Below are 20,549 nucleotides of genomic sequence, written 5' to 3'. Positions count from 1 at the left end.
TTGATGGAGATAAAGAGTGGCCAAGTAGAGAGTGATAGTAGAATATGCCCATGTTTGTGTTTTTGAGATGCCATGTCTAGTTATTGATGAACTTCTACATCTTGTCCATTATTTTATTAAAGAAAAGGGACAGCATATGACCCTTGTATGTGGAATGTTCGGTTTAAAGGATCGAAGGGGGGATTAATTTGATGTTTGGTGGCTCTGAAGACTGATCTTCTATTGTATCTGCTCTGAAGTTGTTCCTGTAGTCCAGTTCGTTGGACTTCAATGATGAGATTTTACCACCTAGAGGAAGGTGTTTTCTGGAACTGTAACCTGTGCCACTTGTTCTCGTACCTTCGGATGGTGCCTGTGCTCATTTTCACCTCTTGGTCTTACCAGGGTGCAGAGGTCTTTGGTTTAGAAGAGCAGGTTTTCCTCGGAGTGTGTGCATATGATGGCACAGTGTGTGAGGTTGATGGAAGTGTATGTATAAATGGATTGCGGAGTGTGGGGCGAGGGGTCCGTCTTGCTGTGTTCCCCCAGTAACCCTTAAATGAGGCTCAGAATCTTAAAATGGGAAACGGTATTAAACAGTATGACCATTTTAGCTGTGAATTAAAGGTCCTTTAGCAACATCGTGTACGAGGCTTGGGTGAGCATATTCTGCTGTAAGTAATTTGTGATTGTGTCCTTCTTTTCTAAAATACCTTCATGTACTTGAAACGGAATACTCCTTTTTAAGCTCACCTTCTCCAACAACTCATAAGGCACCTTGTGGAAGGAATTACCAAGCTGCTTCATGAAGGACTACTTCTTAATCTTCTTTTATGCTTGCTCACAGTTAATCCTCTTGTCTACCCTTTGTTACGCGGTGCATTCATCCATCATCCACGCAAAGGAACTGGAAGAATAAACCGCTTGAAAATTCAAGCCTCGGACCTTAGTTTTACGTCTCTTCGAGCTACCTTGTAGGTTTTCCTTTCACACGGAAAAGAGTATATGATTTTAAGAGCTATGCTTTGAGCAAAATTATGAAGATGTAAATATCGTCATAATATCAAACAATGTAAGTCATGCTCAGGCGAACTCTATTTAAAGTAAATAAAAAGTGGTTACCCTGGAGATTAATTTGTACAGCTACGCACAATGCTTGTTTACTTTTCACATTTATTCATTGTGCTCATGGAGTGACTGAATCTATAGTTTTTCACCATGGACTAGATTCGGTGCCTATACCTATGTTTATACACCCATCTTGGAGTTACTTATTGCGTTTTTTTTCTCTTTTGTAGCTAACGAAGGACGACGGCAGAGGTACTCTGTACAAACACAGACCGGAAGAAGCTGATATTGATGTACGTATTGAAGTGTGTTTTTACTCTTGGAGCAGTGTGTTTCAATATCTTCAAGAGCGGATGATCTGGTGGGAGCTCTGCGGTGATAGTATAAAGAGCCAAGTGCTCTGTGTGGTGTATATATAATACAGCAGCCATGGGGGTGTCAGTGCATTCAAGTTTTTTATAGCTTGTGAAATGAGAAGACCTCTGTAATGTATAAGAGCGAGTTAGACTACTGTTATTATTGGGGCCCATCGGGAGACGGGGAGGGGAAGTACCGACCGGAGACAGATGTAAAGTGTGATAAAGGCCGCTTTATTGGGAAACAGGTGCATCCTGAACACATACCATATCCTTGGCCTTTGCCGTACAAAACTAGTCCTAACTAACTATACATATCAACAGTTCCCCGCCAACAACATAAACATCATTATTAATTATCCAAACGCCTGCCTCCACTGTTTACCATCTGCCATATGTACACTCCCTCCCCTTCAGTCAGTAAAACTCATTTCTCCTATCCTACCCCCCCCCCCGTTTAACTAGGAAAAAGCGCCATCCTACATAAATTTCCCCAGCACCTGCTCCCAGCGACAACACAGCCAACTAAAACTAACATAGAAAGCACCTGCTCCCAACAAAACCGCTTCCCATACCAGAAAGCCATAACCCCGGACAGACTCCCCTATACTCCTCCAACCACCCCATCCAAAGGGAGGGCAGGCGGGACAACGATCGAAGCTACCCTCCGGCAGATGGGTCACTGTCCCATGAAATGGTGCACAGTGACCCAAAATGGCTGCTCTTATTAGCCCCAGCCCAAAAGAGCCCAAATCCCACCATCAAGCCCAACCAGCCTACGTCCCTTCCTGTCCCCGTCTTAAGTCCTCCCCACACCCTGCCTCCCGGGGCCCCAAAATCCCCGGGGGGGCGACCCTCCCTCCGGTAGGCCACCCCCCGCAAAGCCCCATTTTGAGTGATTTTATAAAGAAAATTATTTTGAGTGATTTTCGGCAGATGATTTTTTGGGAAAACATTTTGGATATCATCAACATGCATATAATTCTGTGCCGTGGAAGTAAAGCTGTATTGGTCTTTAAGTGGCAGTATTTCGCTTTTTTTTCCGAAGGTTTTTTTTATTTCTTTGTAACTACATAATTTATGCTGTTGTATTTATGTAGCAGAAGCTGAGGAGCAGTAGTTTGCTGTTATTCCTTGGTATTTGGGGACTGCTCAGTAATTCCAGATCATATGCATCAATGAGAACTGTGCCTCTTGAGCACATTTGTGCATCACCACTGTTATTTATTGGCTTTCTGAGATGAGTGGCTTATACATTGAGTATTTTAAGAGGCTAGTGATAATCTGTATGCTGGCCAGTAACGTGCTGAGCATAAAAGGCATTGCTGTCATTTTGTTCAATTGCTGGAATTGACTGAACTCAGTCTGTAAATTACTTACAATAAGTGGTGTTATCAAACAATTGGGCCAGTTCTAGAGTTTGGTTCTGTTCATGTTTTATCTTAATCCTAGGACAGAGCAAGCTTAACAAGAAAGGTAAACGATATTCAGTATGGCTGAATGCATTTGAGCAAGATGGAATACAGAGTCTTTATACCCATGCAGATGTGCTAGAACGATTTTTAGAGTGGGCGTGATGTTCAATACTCATGTCTTTATTGTGTTGGCCCCTGCTTTTAACCCAGCATCTAGTGAATCAATTGAAGGGCTCTCCGCTTTGGAGGAGAAAAGCATAGCTATTCCAGCTTTGTACAGCAACATATCTGTTCAGCCCATCTTTTGGTATATCTTTATTCTGAGTGACTTATGTCACTCATCAATTTGTTCATTGTCGGCACATGTCAAAGCACATACCAAAGCCTAGCGAACCACAGGGCAATGGACGGTGCCATCCTCCTCCTCCTTCCAATATATAGTCACTCGTTGCTTTATTTGGCCCAAGTCATAAATCTTCGGTTATTTATTTTTATAGACTGGGTCAAATTTCCTCTTTCTAGTCTTCCACACTTCCAAATAATCTCAGTCCTAGGGATCTAATCGAGTGGGTTTACCATTTAATGGGTGGCAACAAATGCATATTGGTAACCACCCTTTGTGAGACTGTTAGATTGAAGACCGTCTTTCACAAATTCATTTTACAGATTCAAACCTGATGAGTTCTTCTAGTATTGCAGTTAATGACCCCTCAGGATCCTGTCTGGGGCAGTAATAAATCTACCTCAGAGGTGCAGCGCGTGGTGCTCGCTGGCAAATGGTATGCCTTTGATCGCTACCAGTGTATTGATTCCTAAGGTCATGACTCCACCATCAAGGCAAAGAGAAGGGTGGAGATCAGGCAGTCCTCCCTGGTACTCCTCTGTAGGGAGACCACCAAGGACATCCAGATGCTGGCCTTAATTAAAGCTGAAAGACTTTTGTGGTTTTCCCCCCACTCTTTATTTATGCAAGTCTTCATTGAGTAACCCCCAGCTTACCAGGCCAAATGCCCTTTCCACATCCAAGGACACCTGGATTGTTGTGAAATTGCTCTTTTGTGCTTCTGCACCAGGTGCACCAGTCACTTGGCATTGTCACTGCCCTGTCTTTGATTTATGAATCCGGCTTGGTCGGGATATATCAAGCCTGGCAGTCGTTTTTTTTAGCCAAATGTATTTAATTGTTTTGCATCAATATTTAAGACTTTATAGGCCTATGGGTGGCTTCTAAGGCTTACATATAAGAGTCACATCTGTGGTATGGGTCAGGCCTGACACTTGTGTAAAGATTTTTGAAAAGTCAGCTAACGGACCCACCACTTATGGTAAGAAAGTTTTGTATAGCCGTACCTATCCAACCCTATTGCTTGGCACAGACATTTAGTTTTATGGGCTCCCCTTATTTTCTTTCCTTCTAGTGGGTCTCTGTGCTCCTTTGTGAGAACTAGCTATGTGCAGTCCTTTAAGTAGGTGCGGATGACTTATTACTCTTTGGGGTACTAGGTCTTGAAATCCTCTCAGTTTTTTTTAAATTTATTTATTTATTTATTTATTTATAAAGAGCTAACAATCATCCAAACTAGGATATCACGGCGCTGTAATAACTATTTGTGTGTGATGGGTTGGCATGATCGTGTTAGATTAATCTGACTTAGGGAAGAGGAAGGTTTTTTCAGATGCTTCCTGAATGCCAAATGGCATTCCGTAAGTCTGAGGGCCACGGGCAGTTCGTTCCATTTGGTTGCGGCTATGTGAGAGAAGGCTCGCTCTCCCATCTTGGCTCTCTTCACCCGAGTGGTTCTTGCTCTTGCCATGAATTGAGAGCGAAGATTTCTAGTTGGAGCATAAAACTGAATCCTGTTTCGTAGAATACATGGGCCAGTGTTGTGCAGTGCTCTGTGTGTTATACACATTAATTTGAAAGTTGCTCTTTGCTTCATTGGCAGCCAGTGGAGCTGACGTAGGCAGCTTTTGGCTGAGTCAAACTTCCTTTTCATGCAAACGGCCTTGGCTGCTACGTTCTGCACCATTTGAAGTTTAGTGAAGAGATATTCTGCCATGCCTATGAACAGAGTTTCCATAGTCCAGCCTGCTCATCAGCAGAGACTGGACCAGGATCTTTCTGCACTCTAAGGGGATCCAGGGGAAGACTCTTCTAAGCATCTTTAGTACAGCAAAACCTTTACCACATATAGTAGATACGTGGGATTTCATAGATAGAGAGGTATCAAGCATTACTCCTAGGTTTCCTGCTGTTAGTGTCAGAGTTGGTGGAGTACCCAGGGATTCTGGCCACCAGCTGTCGTTCCACAGTTGAGTATGTCCACCAAACAGCAATATCTCCGATTTGTCTGCATTTAGTTTAAGACAATGGTTGTGCATCCACTCAGACAATTCTGAGAGGCAATTTAGTAGCCTGTCCCTGGGGTCGTTCCCCTCATCCAGGATAACAGTTAGTTGGGTGTCGTCTGCGTACGAACAGATTTCGACACCCTACTTTCTGCCTATTGCTGCCAGTGAAGACACAAAAACGTTAAACAACGTTGGACTTAGTGAGGCCCCCTGCGGGACCCCATATTTGATGTTCTGGCGCGGGGATGAAAAATTGCCCATGTGCACTGATTGCGTTCTGTCCGATAGGAAGGATTGCAGCCACCCCAGTGCTCTGTCCCTGATACCTTTAGCTGCCAAAGTTCTTAATAACAGGTTGTGTGGTACGGTATCAAATGCCGCCAAGAGGTCCAGTAATATCAAGGCAACTGTTTTCCCCTGATCCACATGCATTCTGATATTATCCAGCACGGACAGGAAAGTGGTTTCCGTGCTGTTGTTGGCCCTGAAACCCGTTTGTGAAATATCTAATAAGTTGTTTGTTTCAAGAAAGCTGGTCAGTTGCCTATTAACCAATTTTTCTAATACTTTAGATAAATAGGGTAGCTGAGATATAGGTCTATAATTGGTTGGGTTATTGATGTCTAGACCTGGTTTTTTTAGCAGAGGGGTAACTGGCATTTTTCCAGCTTATTGGGAATTCCGCTGTTTTCAGCAAGTGGTTCAGTAATTGGGTCACTGCTGGGCAAATTATTGGGATGAGTTGCGAGAAGACTTGGTGGGGACAGGGGTCCAGGGGGGAGCCTGATGTGATTTGTAGCATAACGTTGCCCACTTCCTCTTCCGAGAATGGGCCAAAGCTAGAACAACCGTCTAGGTCCTCCGGGACTCCTCTTTGGGGCTGGGAAGTGACGAGCTCTCTGATTGGGGGGTGGAAAATGACGAATAGATTGTGTCTATTTTCTCACAAAAAGTCGTTCATTTTGTCACAGCCGACTTGTGTGGGGGCCAAATTTGACGAGACAGGTGGGACTGCATAGTTCTTTGACTATTTTAAAAAGCTCTTTAGACAAATCTTTATTTTCTGTTATTCTGCGAGAGAAGTAATCCTTCTTCGCTTTCCTAATGGCTTTGATGTATTGTGTGAATTCTTTCTTATATGCCAGTCTCGTCTCCTGGGTTTTTATTAATCTCCATTTGTGTTCGAGCAGTGAACATTTTCTTTTTGCCTTTTTGCTGCCTTTAGTTCTGGCTGATACCAGTTTTCTGAGATGGTACGCCTGGGTTTGGTATTAAGGCGAAGCACTGAGCAATGTTCCAATGCTTTCCCGATATGGTTCTGAAGCGTATCTGTTAGTTCGTTAGTGCTTGTTTTTTCTGCATAGGAGTAGGTGAAATGTTGGCGAAAAGTTTCTACATAAAACTTTTTCCAGCTCCTCCTTTGAATCGCTGCTGGATATGAGTGTCTGGTATTTGTAATAGATAGACGGATGTTGAACTCGATCATGAAATGATCTGCCCATGCCAGAGGCTTTATCCCTTTAATGAGAATAGGATTTATATTGGAAAACATCAGGTCTAGAATATGTCCTGCCTTGTGTGTTGGTTGGTCAATTCTCTGAGACAGTTGTAGGATTTCCATATTCTCTACTAACTGTTTGGCAAGGGGGTTTTTGCTGTCATCATAATGAATATTGAAGTCCCCAAGGAGCAGTACATTTTTTTTGCAAAGGCAAACTGGCATAACTTGCGCTAGAAGCTGGGAATTAAACTCAGACGTGTAGCCTGGTGGATTATATATAATAACACCTGAATAGAATTTTGGTGTTAATGGACACTGAGAATGCCAAGGCTTCATGGCTGCTAGCCTGAGTAATCGTCTCTTGACTGCAAGTGAAGGAGTCCTTAAACAGCAGTGCTACCCCACCCCCTTTTTTCTCTCCCTGTTCAGGTTGAGAATTTTATAGTCCGCTGGGAGGGCCCGTAGCAATGTCTGGGGTGCTGTGGTTATCAAGCCACGTCTCAGTGATAAAAGCTAGGTCTGGCTTCTCAACGTTCAGGATATCCCAGATCTCAATTGCATGTTTAGGGAGGGATCTTGCGTTGAGATAAATACACCTCAATACCACCTCAGGGGTGATGGCCTTAGTGGGGCAGTCTATAGGTTGAGGGGTTTTGTCCTACGGGTCCTGGCTGGACAATATAACATTGATAAAGAAGAAAAGGTGCCAGGGCTCGATTTTTAGATCACCAAACTTATTTATTCAGCTGGTGTAAACCTTCATTTCTTAATTTTAGGAAGATATGCAATCGTCATTATTTCAAACTTTCAAAAATATTTACACATTTCAGCAATATACAGAGAAAGAAAAACACCCCTTCTACTGGGGATACAATGTAAACAACATTTCAAGCATTTCCAATGTTACAGTATATTCAAGTGAAAATAAATAAAGAAAAATTCAGAAACAGTTACACATTCATTGTTTCTTAAAAACGAGTTAAATCATGTACACCAAATTGAGTTGTGGTATATTAGTTTTATAATTGTGTCGCCCTATACTATTTTGCGTCTCTTTTCAACAGCCAAATAGCCGACGCGTTTCCAAACCCTTCTTATGGTCAATGGGGTTCTTCCTCAGGGCAAGGCTGTATACCTAAGGTGTAAAAATTGGGGACATTTAGTATCTCTTTTTCCTAAAATTTGAAGTTTGCTTCATGAACAGGCGAAGCCTGTGAGATTTTTACCTTATGTCATGATGTGACTATTTTCAAGGAATGGGCATCGAGTGAGCTTGAATTTTCACCAACACCTAAACAAAAGTAAGGATTGGCAAGTATAATGAATATGAGTGGCTTACACTTTCATTAGCCAATGTGGTTCTCAGTAAAAAATGCGCTGGCACTTACGTAATTGTTGTTAATTTGGTTGTTTTCTGGCTTAAGCTTCTCTTTATGAAGTAGTCTATTGCGCGTTTCCCGGTAAATTCATTCTGTGTGGTTAAGGATTAATAATCAGTCCCGGTCGGACATATCCTTGTATTGTATTAGGAGTTAAACATGCATTTTGCTTACTTGAGGGGAGCGCGGCAGACAACCCTGGTGTATCTCAATTCCGAATCTGTGGGCGGTTGTGTTTCAATCCTGATTCTGTGAGAAAATAAACGCAATGTCTAGCGTTTGTTCGACGGTCATATCTGCAATCAATGTTTAAACTTCTAATGCGCTAAGCGTCCTACCTTGGTCAAAGGGTTTCTGGCTGCGCTCGGGATTCTGTGAAGTCGCGCTGTTCTCGCTCGGTGTGTTGGTTGTCAAATGAACTTTGCAAACCCGGTGGAGCACAGTTTCCTGTTTTTGTATGCTGCTAGGTGTTATGGGATTTGTAGTCCTGCAATCTATTTGCGTTTTCCGTGTTGTGTATAGTGGTGCTTTAAAACTTGGAATGTAAAGTGCCAAAGCGCATTAATTATAATCTTGTGAATGGTGTAGTTTTCGCAATGGTGGGGTTCACAGGGGACTCATTGATAAGATCTTTGTAGTTCGGACATTTCATTCAGGCCGTCCATCACACAATTAAATTTTAAAATTAAGTACGCTTCTTGTTTGAGTAGCATGGCATCGATGTTTCCTCCTCTGGGAGGAACTTTCATCGCTTGTAGTATAGTCCACTTGAATTCATTTTCATTGTGTTTTTGATCCACAAAATGTTGCACCATTGGTGCAGACAGTACTTTGTTTTTAATTCTGGATTTGTGTTGGGTCATCCTCTGATTGACTTTTTGTGTGGTTTTGCCTATGTACAGCTTAGGACAAGGGCACATGATTGCATATATTACGTTCGCTGTTTTGCAATTTGAGAATCCTTTGTGTATCCATTTAGTTGTTTTGAATGTGAATTCATCGCCTTCAATTGTATTGGGGCAGGAGGCACATGAACCACATTTGTGGTGGCCAGTTACTGGTGGAGGTTTCCACAATGTGCGTAAATCTGTTTTAACCTGACTTACTCCTAGATCGGCTCTTACAATGCGCTGTCCAATGCTTCTATTTTTCTTTAATGCAAACAGTGGCAGTTCCATCGGGACCTCTGAATTTTTAATCAAGTGCCAGTTTTTTAGTATAATGGATTTGAACTTATTAGTGTATGGCCCAAAAGTGGTGACACATACCGGCCTTTCCAAGGGTTTAATTTCCTTTTGGGTTTTCAATAGTTCCTCCCGTGGTGTGTGCCAAGCCCGAGTGGTTGAATGTTTGAGTAACTTGTGGGGATAACCCCTCTGTTGTAGTTGGTCACTCAGTATTTGTGAATGGATCACGAAGTCTTCCTTCCTGGAGCAATTTCGTCAGATTCTCAACATCTGTCCGTAGGGCAGATTGGATTTTAAACTTTTAGGGTGATAGCTGGCGTAGTGCAAGATAGTGTTCTTATCAGTGTCTTTACGATGTAAAGTGGTTGTCAACTCATTTTCATAGGGAAAAACCACCACATCTAAGAAAGTCAGTGATGTTCTGCTAGATGTCATTGTGAATTTTATATCTGGGTGTCTGGTGTTTAGCCACTGGTGGAACTGGGTGAGCATTTCTTCACTGTTTGCATTAAAGAAAAATAGAAGCATTGGACAGCGCATTGTAAGAGCCGATCTAGGAGTAAGTCAGGTTAAAACAGATTTACGCACATTTTGGAAACTTCCACCAGTAACTGGCCACCACAAATGTGGTTCATGTGCCTCCTGCCCCAATACAATTGAAGGCGATGAATTCACATTCAAAACAACTAAATGGATACACAAAGGATTCTCAAATTGCAAAACAGCGAACGTAATATATGCAATCATGTGCCCTTGTCCTAAGCTGTACATAGGCAAAACCACACAAAAAGTCAATCAGAGGATGACCCAACACAAATCCAGAATTAAAAACAAAGTACTGTCTGCACCAATGGTGCAACATTTTGTGGATCAAAAACACAATGAAAATGAATTCAAGTGGACTATACTACAAGCGATGAAAGTTCCTCCCAGAGGAGGAAACATCGATGCCATGCTACTCAAACAAGAAGCGTACTTAATTTTAAAATTTAATTGTGTGATGGACGGCCTGAATGAAATGTCCGAACTACAAAGATCTTATCAATGAGTCCCCTGTGAACCCCACCATTGCGAAAACTACACCATTCACAAGATTATAATTAATGCGCTTTGGCACTTTACATTCCAAGTTTTAAAGCACCACTATACACAACACGGAAAACGCAAATAGATTGCAGGACTACAAATCCCATAACACCTAGCAGCATACAAAAACAGGAAACCGTGCTCCACCGGGTTTGCAAAGTTCATTTGACAACCAACACACCGAGCGAGAACAGCGCGACTTCACAGAATCCCGAGCGCAGCCAGAAACCCTTTGACCAAGGTAGGACGCTTAGCGCATTAGAAGTTTAAACATTGATTGCAGATATGACCGTCGAACAAACGCTAGACATTGCGTTTATTTTCTCACAGAATCAGGATTGAAACACAACCGCCCACAGATTCGGAATTGAGATACACCAGGGTTGTCTGCCGCGCTCCCCTCAAGTAAGCAAAATGCATGTTTAACTCCTAATACAATACAAGGATATGTCCGACCGGGACTGATTATTAATCCTTAACCACACAGAATGAATTTACCGGGAAACGCGCAATAGACTACTTCATAAAGAGAAGCTTAAGCCAGAAAACAACCAAATTAACAACAATTACGTAAGTGCCAGCGCATTTTTTACTGAGAACCACATTGGCTAATGAAAGTGTAAGCCACTCATATTCATTATACTTGCCAATCCTTACTTTTGTTTAGGTGTTGGTGAAAATTCAAGCTCACTCGATGCCCATTCCTTGAAAATAGTCACATCATGACATAAGGTAAAAATCTCACAGGCTTCGCCTGTTCATGAAGCAAACTTCAAATTTTAGGAAAAGGAGATACTAAATGTCCCCAATTTTTACACCTTAGGTATACAGCCTTGCCCTGAGGAAGAACCCCATTGACCATAAGAAGGGTTTGGAAACGCGTCGGCTATTTGGCTGTTGAAAAGAGACGCAAAATAGTATAGGGCGACACAATTATAAAACTAATATACCACAACTCAATTTGGTGTACATGATTTAACTCGTTTTTAAGAAACAATGAATGTGTAACTGTTTCTGAATTTTTCTTTATTTATTTTCACTTGAATATACTGTAACATTGGAAATGCTTGAAATGTTGTTTACATTGTATCCCCAGTAGAAGGGGTGTTTTTCTTTCTCTGTATATTGCTGAAATGTGTAAATATTTTTGAAAGTTTGAAATAATGACGATTGCATACCTTCCTAAAATTAAGAAATGAAGGTTTACACCAGCTGAATAAATAAGTTTGGTGATCTAAAAATCGAGCCCTGGCACCTTTTCTTCTTTATCAATCTTAGTGGGGCAGTGGCAGGGATCACTCTCCCATTTGCTGTTCTGACAACCAACTGGCCCCATCGTATTCAGGGGTTCCAGTTTTGCACATGACGCTGGATGTATTGTGCCTCAGTCTGCTTGCTTGTCTCGTTCCTGATCCACCCATGTGCCATCCGGGCTCTGTATTTGGCTTTTTGTTTTGGCCTTGCTGGTATCTTTTAAGCCAACCCAATCTTGTTTCCTTACTCATAGAATACTTGACCCAAGCGCAGTTGGGCATCTGTTCACCCTGTGGACATTAACTGACCCCTTACCTTGGCCAAACATTGTTGGTTCTTCCAAGAGGGTTTGTGTTTGTAGCTCCTCTGTGAGTTTGTCTTCAAGGAACCTCTTTAACCTTGCCACCCCATTGCCGTGTCTCTAAGCATCCCCTCTTCTAGTTGCCTAGAAGGTGTCCGGCTTCCATGCCTATTGCTGTCCTCATTTCTATTAGTCTTGAAGTGTCCCATACCGTAGCGGGGTCAGGCTTCACCTGGGTTTTGCCCTGAAGTATTCTGTTATTCCTTTTGCCATTTCAGACCAAAGGACCAGATCCATACTGATGATGGCCCTTTACCTTCATCGTCCACCCCTCTGTCTTCCCTCCCACCTCCTATGGTCTTTCCATGTGCGCAATCTATGTACAAAATGTCTAACATATGGATTCCTGCTCTTAAGTTGCAAAGGAAGCTAGGCATAAAGAAATAGCTGATCTGTGAATGTATTGTGGACATCTAAGCAGAAGGATTAATCAGTCTCTTCCAGATGGCGATATTTACTGGCATCTGACAATCTCAGGTTCGTCGGTTTTGCTGTTTAGTTTCTGGGTCAAGGTACCTTCACTAGAGCCAGCAACCCCCTACATCTACCACGAGTCCCCAGGAGAGCGTACAGTAAAGATTTTTGTGAAGGTTTAGAGGTTTCTAGGTGTATGAAGACATAAGGCTGTGTGTTGAATCATGATGTAGCATCTCTTTTGATCTTTGTGTCGGTTTCACCAGCGTAGGATTTGCAAAGGATCACCACTCATGTTTTCTTTGTCTCTATGAGGCCCAGTACATGTTATGGTAGAACTTACAGAGATAAACTGAATAGATAATATGTTCAACAACAAACACACACTGCCCTGTTCTGTGCTTGTGGAAGACCGAGTTGGACTAGGCACAAAATCATCAGTCCTGGCGAAAATGGTCAAACCATCCCCTCTCCATTCCTCTTATTTCTATATCACATTCACTATCTTTTTCTCCTTGTCCTCTAACCTCTATTGTGCCCACCCCCCGCCCAGTCCCTGGTCAAATTGGATTGAATCTATAAATCACTATCCTGTAGTGTGCACTGCTTTTCCAAGCAACATAACACTATTTATTTTAATGTACAGTGTTGAAGGAAAGGGGCATGATAGATATGTGGGAGGAGTTGAGTCAATAGAATGCTTTGTTTGTGAGGATTCACACATTGAGCTTTCTCAAGAACAGGAAACTGATGTAAAACTGATGGACATCAATCACCAAATTTTCCTGCTAAGATGCCACATTGAATGGAATTTTTTGCTACAAATTGTTTATTTTTATACAGCAAAATCTTAATGCTGCATATGCTGGGGTGGCAGTTGGGCTGTCCTTTGGGTGACCCCATGTTTTTCAGATGCTGTAACACATCTTCCGTTGCTACCACCCGGGCTACAGTGTTAAGTTTCCCAGGTCCCTCCCCACACCACACTGTCGGCCAGATTTGCCTGAACTCTTTTTCAGGGTTCACTGGCTCTATACTCCTGCTGTTCATCATAGTCCCCTAAACCCAAAGTGCTTTATGCCTCAGCGAGGAATCTGACTGCCCTCTGCTTCCACTTCTCCAAAACTTAATGTAGAAAAGTTGGCCTACAAAATATTTGTTCCCTTGGCAGAAGCCCCTCCCCTTTCATAGGGTAATCCCAGAGCATTAGTGAAAGAGTTGGAATTTGTTCCCCTAATAGGCCACCACTTCTTTCCTTCTGACATGTAACATAATTGATTATTTTCAAAGAAGTGTAATCTTGTCAGAATGTCTGGTGTCATATCCCTTTGATGTCCCATGGGATTCACTGTGTGTGTGTGGTCTAGTTTGATTGGCAAGTCATCTGTAAGGTCCTGGACAGCATGAAGGAGTACTCGAACAGCCTCCTAGTTGCCATCTCCCTCCACATCCTTCAGCTCTCCTCCGATTTTTATATTGTTCCACCTGTAGTGCTTTTCCAGGTCTTCTGCTTGGCCTCTGATTCAGTATTCTGTTCCTCCAGTGCCTGGATCTTTACCAAGTTGTTTGCTCTTCTCATCTTGCATCCACCACTCATTCTGGTCTGTCAGCTCTTCTCCCCAATTTGAACACTTCTACGCATAGTCCCTGCTGGCAAAAATCTGATAGACTTCTAGCTGCAGATTCCTTACCTTCCAATATTTCCAGGCGTCAGACTAGATTCAGGAGATTTTTAAGTAGTGCCTCTGTGTGCCAGTAGGTTGTCGTTTTCCTCGACAGTGACATGCTTGGTACCTATATAGGAGCCACTCTGGCACACTGACGTCAGTTCTGTTCTTTCCATGCCAGATAGCGCTGTTCCAGTCTGGATTACCCTCTGTAATTTTTTGACTGGCTTTTTGCTGACTTTTGTTGAGTCTTTTTGAGAGTTTTCTCTCCTGGTGTGAGCATGTCACCCAATAAACTAGCTGGTTTCAAGCTATGTGGGGCCCTGTCACAGACACATGTCTGTGACTGACCTCCCCACCCCCCAACTTGGTTAGTTTGTGGTGCTTAGAACATGACCACAACTCCAAGACCTTAGACAACTGCTGCACCTTGCATCCAAAGGCGATAAGAAAGTGATCCCCGCTGCCTGATGTCGCACCACCGCACAGCGCTCAAGTTCTCTGGCATGCAGAAGGTTCAGCGGTTGTCTGAGGAGCTGCCCCCGGCAATCATAGTTGCACCCCAAGCCATCGGGAACTAGGGTGAGTCCCACAAAAAAAAGGAGCTAAGAAGTAGAAGTGGTCTTCGACTTAACTGTACCCTTTGAAGTCGACCGAGTGGGAGCGTCGGCACTCCAGGCCTCACACTTTGGCAGAGTCGATGCCAGGTTCTGCTCTTCACTTCCCTCATTTTCCTTTAGCCCCGCGCAGCTCAAATAATTTTATGAGAGCATGCACCTCATATTTGGATGGCCTGGTCTCTCTGGGACACCTAAGGGCCCCAAGTGTTCAGGAGGGGGCTCCAGTTAATCCCTTCCATCAGGTTCACTCACCCTGCCAGTCAGGCTCCATTGATCCCTTGATGGATCCAGAGTGGAGCAGCCAATGAGACAGAGTACTTCCTCAGTACCTGCTTCAGTGCCGACACCTCCACTGCCACGGACTCCCCCACCTCATTCCCAACTTTGACACAGAGCCAGATAGGCGTCTCTCGACGACTGTTTCAGCCCAGACCAGGACCATTCTCTTCACTGCGGAGCTAGTGCCTTTTACTCTTGATGGGATGGGAGAGTAATGAAAGGGGTCTGAGGACCCTTATGGTTATAAGCATATCTTAGATGAGGAGGGCAACTGGTAGGAGGAACAAGCAGAGGCCAGTTGGCTTGAAACTTAATCTGACACTGGCTTCCTCTCTCTTCCTACCAGAGCCTCTTTCGCTGCGGTGGTATGTAGGGCAGCTGATGTCCTGGACCTTCAGCTGCCCTCAGTGGCAGCAAGACAAACATTTTGACAAAGGTGCTTGAGCCGCAAGTTGCCTCTTCTAAACCCCTACTCCCATTTAATGAAGCTCTTACTAATGTCCTAACCAAGGCCTAGTCCAAGCCCTGCAGAGGGGCCACTGGGCATAGGATAGTTGCTCGCCACCAATGCCTCGCTCCTGGGGACCACAGGTTCCTTACCCAGCACCCCACCCCGGAGGTCTTAGTGGTCTTAGCCTTCACTTCTAGGACCAATCCAAGTGTTTTCCCTATCAATCCACTAGACAAAGTCCAAAAGGCTGGATACCTTTGGACAGAGAATGTCCGCTTTAGCCAATTTCCACTGCTTTCAGTGAACACCCATGTGCCTTTTGGGCTGATATTCCTATATGATCAGGGATTTGGTTGCGCAAGTGCTACCCATTGTCTCAGAGGAAGCCCGAGCCATATTCTTCCAAGCTACCGCTGATGGAATAGACGCAGGAAAGTTCACCATAAAATGTGAACTCGACACGAAAGACTCGCTGGGTAGATCGATTTCATCGGCACACCTGACTGACAGCGACTGGCCTTTCAAGGGATGTCCTCTAAGCCTTATTTATGGACAAGTTATTAGATGGCTCTCGCCTTTTTGGAGAGAAGGCAGACTGCCAGGTCCTTGTGCTTGTCTGTGGCCCCTCGTCCCTCCCAGTCTGCCATATCACTCTTTCGTGGTCACGGAAGGGGTCTTCACCATGTCCATACCCTCCCAGCCACCACAGGCAACAGACTTGCCAGCCTTTTTGTGGCTGAGTACACAGGACCATAAACCACTTGGGACAGGCAGCCAGAGGTCGGGACAATTCACCACCATCCTCCACCCATAACCGGCAGCTGCAGCCTCCAAACCCCTTTAGTTTCCCGCCAACCATCATGGGCACCCAGTCTGAGGCAGGATATACCATCAGCTGCTCCACTGGCGGTCAGTAACATTGGACTGGTTTTGCAAATAGTCCAATAGGTTACTCCTTCCCCATTGCGACTATCCCTCCATCAATGACGCCCACTTATCACTGACTGACAGAGGAACATTTCTCCTTGCTCCATCAGGAAATGCTGGCTCTCTTGGCCAAGTGAATCTTTGAGGGGTTGCCTGCTTCAGAAGTAGGTAGTGTTTGCTATTCACGCTAATTTCTTGTGCCCCAGAAGGACAGGGGCCTTCATCCTGTGCCTTCTCAGTCTCTTCCTGGAAAAAGGAGAAATTCAAGATGCTCACACTCGCACAAGTTTTGTCTACCCTGGACCCTGGATTGTTGTGTTGGAAATGCAGGAAACATATTTACACATTCCCGTCCTCCCTGCCCACAGACATTACCTGTGCTTCATAGTTGGCCAAGAACACTTTTAGTGTACTGTCCTCCCCTTCGACCTTACCAGCACCCCTGGGGTGTTCACGAAAATGATGGTATTGCTGGGGGGTCCAGTCTTCCCCTACCTCGACGATTAGCTGTTGAAGGACTGCCCACCCAGGCAGCCTTCTCCAACCTCCAGCAAACCTTCTGCACTCACTGGGGTTCACTATCAACATACCGAAGTCACACCTGACACCTTACTCCCTCTCAGATGCTCTCTTTCAGCTGAGCTGCTCTGAACACAGTGAAGCTTCTGGCTTATCCTCCCAAGCGGCGAGTCCAGGATTTTCAGGCTATGATATCAATGTTTCAGCCTCTATCCTGTATTTCGGTGAGAAGGACCCTGAAGTTGTTGAGGCTCATGGGCTCCTGCTTGTGACACATGCCTGTTGGCTTATGCTGGCTGTGTAGTGGGGCCTGAAGTCTCCATGGGCACATCATCAGAGGAATCTCTCCGACATGGTCCAGATCTTTGAGGGAAAATCTGCAGTGGTGACTGACGAGATTGAGCAGTGACAGTTTACAGCTTTCAACCTTCCTCCCGAAGTATGTGATATTATAGCAACCAGGCATCCCTCAACCAAGTCTGTATATGCCTGCCATTAGGATAATATACAACACACAATATGCCTAAACCACCCTTATTTTTGTACAACACAATTTTTTGTCGGTCAAAAAGCCATTTATTGAGTTTCGACCAGGTATTATTATTTTGTACCATTCATTTGTTCTTTTTCTTTAAAGACTTTTTTAACACATTGATTAGCAAAAACCATCTTTTGATTTGGTCGTTCATTTCTTGATATCAAATATACATGAATATATTGTTGTTTTTTGTAAAAATTGTTTGTTGATATGGATGATGTTGCAAATTAATTTTATGTTTATATGTATTTTGGATTCGTGTTTGTAAATCTTCATGTATAATAGTGTAAATATATAAATGTACAGTTGGTCCCGTTTTTGCTAATCAAAAACACAAAACACACAAGATGAGGTGGCTTGGTGAGCAAAATAACGATGGATTAAACCCAGATCTGTGACTGGGGTGAATGTTTTGTCATCGTGCAACATTCCGTCCATCATCTTGTGTGGTTTTTTGTTCACCCTATGTGGGAAGGGTATGCCCAGACGTGGGACCCTTGCTCACTGCGCCACTGGAGTCAAGCTATACAGGCTGAAGATGGCTGAAAGCCAGAAACCGGTCCTAGAATGCTTGATTCCGGTCCAGGGAAGACCTCGCTTGGCAGTTCGGGCTGGACTGTTCCCATGAGGCATAGGGTCAAGACTGATTTGCATATGGTAATGTCTGAACTGGGGTGGCTTGGTGAACAAAATAACGATGGATTAAACCCAGCTCTGTGACTGGGGATGAATGTTTTGCCATTGTGCAACATTCCGTTAATCATCGTGTGTGTTTTGCTACAGTTAAAGGTTACCTTTCAGACATTTTGGCTTTTTTTGCGGTTACTAGACCAACCTTCTTTATTGAAGTCACCTGTTGTGGCAAGGTTTCTTATAGGCTTGCAGCACATTTACTCTCCACCACCCACCCCCCCACCCTACCTTTCATCAAGCCCCAGTAGAATCTGAATCTTGTTCTCCCCTTCATGATGTGTGCACCCTTGGAACCTATGCAAAATTGCCCTCTTAGGTTCTTGACCATTAAAAGTGTCTTTTTATTGGCCATAAAATTGACCAGGATTGTCCATGCATAAGTCACTCTTATCACACCCTCCATACACCACCTCCTACCCGGACAAGTTGGTGCTCTGGACATGTCTCTTTACTTCCAAAGGTTGTAACTCTCACCCTGCCTACCTTCTGTGTTCCTCCTCATCTCTCTAAAGGAGAAGAGAGACTCCACCGCATAGACCCAAAAAGAGCGTGGTCTTTTCACCTAGATAAAAGACTTCCGGAAGGATGATCATTTCTTCGCAGGGTATGTAGAAGCGAAGAAAGGGAAGGCTGTGCAAAAACAGACCCTCTCAAGATAATTAAAGCTCTGTATCTAGATCTGCTAAGCATTGGCCTAGAAGCAACCGCGTGAGGGTTTTTATGCTCATTCGACCAGAGCAAAGGCTACAATCCGCGCATTAGCCCATGTAATCCCTGTCCTGGATATCTGTCAGACAGCAATGCGGGCAACTCTGCAAGTTTACCAAACACTACTACCTGGACAGTCAGGTCCATTATGATGGGCCCTTTGCCCCTTCAGTTCTACAAGACTTTTTTATTTGAATTTGGCTTTGCAACCCCCCTCCGAGGGAAGGTATTGCTTGGGTATCTATTCTAAGGTAAGGAATATGCAGCTAGAAGTCGATCAGATAAACAAGTAACTAACCTTCAGTAACTCCTTTCCTGGCAGAGACTATCTAGCTCCAGATTCCTAACTGATCCTCCCTGTTTTGAGAGCAGTTTCTTGTGTACGGGACACCAGTGGTCCGTTTCAGTGGTATCCGGCATGGTTTGCGGGTGGCCGGGTGGGTGTGGATGCGCAGGAGTTGGGGGTTCATCAGTGGATGTGGTTGGGGGAATGGTAAAAAAAAGAATAACATGATTGGTGAGCACCCAGGCTCCCCGGACTAATCACAACGTTGCAATGCAGCGTTGTGCTTGGTTTTAAGCGTCCTGGTTCGACGCTCAACGAGGGAATGGGGGCCTGGGCTTGTTTTCCACACAGGCTATAATGCAGCCTTCATAGAGAGCGGGGAAAGTTTGCATGACTGGTTTGAGCAGCCCGAGAGAGCCGACCAGTCATTGTGCACTTGGGAGTGGGCAGACCACTCCTACCCCTGCCCTTCTCCTAGAGCAGAGCAGCCCCGCCCATCCGCAAAGTAGCAGGAAATATAAAATGATGATTACTTTGATGTGCTCTGCTTACAAGCAGTGGGGCGACTCTCCTCCACCATAGCGGAGGAGCCGCCCCTGGGCATTTCTCATCATGTCTTCATGCTACTAGCATGAAACATGGCAAAAGTAACTGACTTCGGCGCCTCTAGGTGATTGCTATATAGGAACAGGGCCTGTCACTTCCGGGACCACTAACAACACGAAGCAAAACAACACTGACTACCAGTGCTTATGGTTACAGCTCAAAATTGTTCTGGATCTAGTCTGACGCCTGGTGATATTCTAAGGTAAGGAATCTGCGGCTAGAGGGCGTCCCTACCAAATATTTCTTTACCAAAGGTTAGTAACTCATTCTTCAGGTCAAATTGTTCCAGTTTTGATTGCTTTTAGGATGCCTCTAGATAGTCTTATGCGACCACTAGAGGCATCCCCTTCTGCCCTGTGCTAGTCACACTGTTGTCTTCATCCTTAAGTGCCTCTTTTGCAGTTACCTTCCTTGCTCCGGCAGAGCAGCAGTTCGTGTTTCCTTGCTTTTGGCACTGAACCACTCCACACAGTTTGGGAAGTCGCCACTGGAGGGCTGCATACCACCTGATTCCTTTTGAGTTGACCCTTTTTCATCTATGTTCAACTGTTGAGTGTGGGGTCGCCCCATTGTCCCCTGGACTGTTGGGCTGCTTCTTGCCTTTTTACTTGGTCATGGATTGCCTCCCCTCCGACTTTACCAAATTTCCTCTCTTGCATTCTCCTAACCCCCCTGCTCCTCACTGGGGCTTTCCATATTGTTACCGACCACTGCCTATGCGACCTATGCCTCCATTGAACCATGGAAAGCTGGTGCCTCGCCGCTACATCGAACAGAACTTCTCCCAGATTGCCATCTGCATCCACTGTATTCTTACTTTGTCTGGGTCCCAGTAACATGGGATCAAATTCTCCTCCCAGCACTAGACCTAATAGACTCCTGTGCTTCACTGCATGTTGTTTC

General features: G+C 44.3%; 1 protein-coding gene across 21 annotated transcripts in view; it reads left to right on the top strand.

Moving 5' to 3' along the window:
* The window catches only part of PLEKHA5 (pleckstrin homology domain containing A5), a 742,840-nt gene that overhangs the window by 532,370 nt on the left and 189,921 nt on the right, over nucleotides 1-20,549 (top strand). For all 21 annotated transcript variants that reach the window (XM_086920674.1, XM_086920665.1, XM_086920721.1 and 18 more), the window contains one exon: nucleotides 1,278-1,340. In XM_086920674.1, the coding sequence (XP_086776800.1) occupies nucleotides 1,278-1,340 (63 nt within the window). The remainder of the gene's footprint in view (nucleotides 1-1,277; nucleotides 1,341-20,549) is intronic.

This window comes from Lissotriton vulgaris, chromosome 1_1 (assembly GCF_964263255.1).
Source record: "Lissotriton vulgaris chromosome 1_1, aLisVul1.2, whole genome shotgun sequence".
Taxonomy (NCBI): Eukaryota; Metazoa; Chordata; class Amphibia; order Caudata; family Salamandridae; genus Lissotriton; species Lissotriton vulgaris.
This window is presented reverse-complemented; position numbering and strand designations above follow the sequence as displayed.